This window comes from Olea europaea, unplaced genomic scaffold (genome assembly GCF_002742605.1).
Source record: "Olea europaea var. sylvestris unplaced genomic scaffold, O_europaea_v1 scaffold10402, whole genome shotgun sequence".
NCBI lineage: Eukaryota > Viridiplantae > Streptophyta > Magnoliopsida > Lamiales > Oleaceae > Olea > Olea europaea.
The window spans coordinates 1-4,380 of record NW_019227742.1 but is presented as its reverse complement, the minus strand read 5'-3'; the positions used below and the strand labels follow the sequence as shown (position 1 = coordinate 4,380).

General features: G+C 36.2%; 1 protein-coding gene across 1 annotated transcript; it reads right to left on the bottom strand.

Annotated features, from left to right (window-relative positions):
* Positions 1 to 364: 364 nt before the first annotated feature.
* Positions 365 to 4,331, bottom strand: LOC111372887 (zinc finger MYM-type protein 1-like; the record flags this gene model as incomplete). The annotated part of the gene is made up of 5 exons (XM_022995307.1): positions 365 to 826; positions 1,370 to 3,512; positions 3,824 to 3,936; positions 3,997 to 4,113; positions 4,279 to 4,331. Coding segments are annotated over 5 exons (2,888 nt in total), but the record flags the coding sequence as incomplete, so codon positions are not given.
* Positions 4,332 to 4,380: the final 49 nt, after the last annotated feature.

The window sequence follows — 4,380 nt, the reverse complement described above, 5'->3', positions numbered from 1 at the left end:
TTTTTCTTCCCTCTTTTCTTTCCCTTTTTCGTCTTCTCTGCCGGTACTTTCTTTCTTCTAGTGTGTGTGTATGTGATTTATGAGAGAAAAATTGATGGTCAAAGGCATTAAAAACCCACTAACTCCAATTTGCAAGAAAATTCCCTCTTCTCTAATATGAGCTAACATTTAAATCCTAAACTTCCCAAAAACGTATAAGTAAATTTTCAACTTCCAATTGTATCCAATATAACCCTCATATATTGTCAATTGTAGAATAAACCCCAATAAAATATTTTAGTCAATTTAAGTCCCAATAAAGTCATTTATTTCATTTAAGTCCCTATGTGATTTTGACTTTGAAAATTCAACTCTTGACTTTTGACTAAATAATGTGGGTTGTAACATGGTTTACTCCTCTGTTCAACTGTAACATATTGAGAGCTTTCTGATAAGAAAAAATAGCTTCATCATACAGCGCCAAAGATAAATATGCATCGCTAATGCTGGAGTCAATGGCAGCCACGTCTGCATTCTGGTCATTGGCGGCCATTGCAATGCTTGCTAAAACATATTGTTCTAGGGAACCTTCATAATCTCCTTTAGATTCACAAATAAGTCCCAAAAGTCTCCTATCTGCTGCTTCCTCAGGAGAAGCTGAGGATTCATTCTTTTTATGGATATCGAGTGCCATAAGGTAAAGCGTCTCAGCTTCATCAAATTGCATTGCCTGAACATGAGCTTCGGCAAGATACCTGCAAGTCAAGCCAAATCGAGGATTACTGTCCCCCAGAACTAGTTGTTGAATCTCCAAACCAGCAGTGTAACACACAATAGAGTTCTCAATCTACCCGAGCATTGCATAGGTATCACCCAACTGCATGCAGCCAGAAAATTTAGCAAGTGCGTGATTTTGGCCCAAATCCATCACTGGAGTTTCAATTGATCGCTCAAGAATGGGAATTGTCTCAGTATGCAGGCCAAGACTGCAGTATATTGCTGCTACTACCAGGGGCGGAGCCAGGATTTACGTCCAGTGCGGGCATCATTTTTCGACGTCGAACTTCGAGGTTTTGGTCATAGATTTAATGATGATAAAAAAAATAAAACAATATTACAACAACACCAAAAACGACATAATTTATATATTAAATTTGTTCCTTGCGAATTTTCATATTTTGATATCGTCGTACAATAACTTCATTATCGAGCTTCAAAAATATATATCTCTCTACATAAACAATAGTACTATCATTCATCCACTGATCACCCATCCGATTGCGCAATCTATTCTTTACGATGCTCATTGTAGAAAAACTCTCTCCACAGTAGCGGTAGCAATCGGTAAAATCAATGTTAAAGTCAAAAGTCTGTAAACCAATGGATATACCTTATCTTTCTTTGTCAAAACTAACTTCTCCGCAAGATCACCAAGGCCATTCAACCCTTCAAACTCTTTGTTAGAGCGCATGTCAAAAATATAAGTCTCAAGTTGATCGCTAAGTACAATACAATCTACTGCAGAGAAATCTAATGGATAAAGCTCAGCAAGTCTAATCAAAATTTTCTTGTCAAAAGAAGAAAATGAATCTTGTGGGCATAAACAAGCTACACAAAGGAGTAACTCTGTATTTACCTCCGAGAAACGATCATTCAATTCTTGAAGTTGTAAGTCGATGACAGAGTAGAACAAATCTACTCGATAATGATGTAAATTTGTAATTTCTGGAGAATTACGCTGAGGGCGACCACGAATTGCAAGGCGTAAAAACATATCATCCATGTTGGGTACATGAATATAATGTTTTTGACAAAAAGAGCATACTTCTTCCAAAAAGGAGTCCCACCCTTCGTCTCTCATTATTTGGAGTCGTCGTTTGCACAATCTTACCAATTGCATTGCATTCACAATATCTTGATCTTTTCTTTGCAATGCCTTTAACAGTTCATTTGAAATCGTCAACACACTTCTCATCAACTGTAGATTAAATGCAAAATCAAATCTTTGTATTAACTCCAATAAATTTGTTGCATCAGATCTTTGATCACAAGAACAAGACTCATCTTCAATAATTATTGCGAGTACATCTACAACAGAAGAGAACATGGCAAGCAAGCTGACCAAAGAATTATAATGTGAACTCCATCGTGTATCACCAGAGCGCTGAAGGGCCGTTTCTTGATTAAGTCCCTGTCCACTTAAAATCTCACCTTTTTCCAATGCCTCAACAATAAAGTCTAATTGTTTTTCTCGAAGAAGATCACATCGTTTGGAAGATGGTCCAACAGTATTTATTACGTTCCCAACCACACCAAAGAAGTTAGTAATAGGGATGTTCTTCTTTGCCACAGCCACAAGCGCAAGTTGGAGTTGATGAGCAAAACAGTGAATGTAAAAGGCACATGGACTCTCATTCAAAATGAGTGTTTTCAGACCATTAAACTTACCTTGCATATTACTTGCTCCATCATAACCTTGTCCTCTCAATCTAGACATACTCAAGTTATATCTAGAAAATACCTTATCAATTGCAGCCTTAAGTGATAGAGCCGTAGTACTTGTAACATGTTCAATCCCTATGAAGCGTTCATTGACACGCTCACTATTGTCTACATAACGTAAAACAATAGACATTTGCTCCTTCATTGACACATCACAAGATTCATCAACTAGAATAGAAAATAGCGAGTCACCAACATCTTTGATAATAACATTGATCGTTTCAATAGCACAAACATTTACTATATCCTTTTGAACATCAGGTGATGTCAATTTGCAATTGTGAGGAGTATTTCCCAATGTGACGGCATTGATAACTTCATTATGAGCAGCCAAAAATTGATATTGCACTAAGAAGTTATCTGGATTGAGAGAATCCTCAGATTCATCATGACCTTGAAATGAGTGCCCTCGTCGCAAAAGAACTCGAACACAATCAATGGATGCATTAAGGCGTGTAACATATGCATTTCTTGCTTGTTCTGACTGTTTGTAGAAAACTGATTGAATGTGTTGCTCTTGATTCATCAACACTTCACACTTAATGCGAGCTTGATTATGTGCACTATCATGAAGCCCAACATGAGTATGAAGCCTTTTTTTATCTTTCCAATATGTAAAACCTTCGCCAACAAAAGACTCACCTCCACCTTGCTTTCCAGAACTTGTTCTGAAAAGATAACAATACAAACAATAAGCAGCATCCTTCTCTACACTGTACTCCAACCAACTACCGAACTCTTTAAACCACGAAGGATTGAATCGTCTAATTGTTACTCCAAATTGTCGTTTTGGAAAGTTATGATCTTGGGGCTGACAAGGACCCTTTAACATATATGCTCTTCGAACTTCATCTCGGATGTTAGCATTGTAATCCAAAATGGGTATCCTTAAACCAGGATCAGTTGGAAGTTTTGTGACATCAAACTCCACATCATTCGATAACCCCTTATCAACATCCACATTATTCGATGCCCCCTCATCAACACTATCTATGTTCCTTTTTCGTTGAAAGTATCTATTCATTTGATATCTGGATTTAAACATTTGATATCCAGTTATTACTTGAAGTAAGTGAGAATAATTCATAATAACAAAAGGATAAGAAATTCACAATTTCACAATTTCAATTCGCAAGTGCAATTCACATTTCACAATCCAATTCACAATTTCACATTATCAATCCAATTTCACAATATCAATTCACCTTCCAAATCGCAAATTCACAATGCAATTTCACAATTTATACTATTTCACAATTTCAAAATTTATACTATTTCATTGTGATGGCAGAAGCAAACCCAACTAAACAAGCCATAAATATGCTATGTACTCATCTTGTACCCAACTATACATTTAAAGTCAGAAAAAGCACCAACTATGTACTCATCTTGTTTCTTAATGGGCATCTTGGGGCTGAAGGGATCTTTCTCTTCCACTTCTTCAAACTCCGACTTCTATAATTCATGGAGAAATTTCTTAAACAGTTGAAGGCACTAGAGTGTGAACATTACTACAGTTAAATGAAACACGTCCCTATGGAAACATCGATCAATCAAATTCCTAAAGAAGGTAATCAATTCATCCCACCAATTCTCCACTCCCTGGTTCAATATTCTCCTACTAGTGTCACTCTTCTCAAATGAAACATTATTCAGGGCTAAACACACTTAACAAGTGAACAAGTACTATTTCATTGTGATGGCAATTTCACAATTTATACTATTTCAAAATTTATACTATTTCAAAATTTCACACTATTAAATATCAATCCAATTTCACAACATAAATTCACATACCAAGTTAGTGAAGTTACTGACATACCAAGTTAGTGAAGTTACTGACAGAGTGACTGAGTGAGAAACTGAGAAGGACTGAATCAATGAGAATCTGCAAAATCG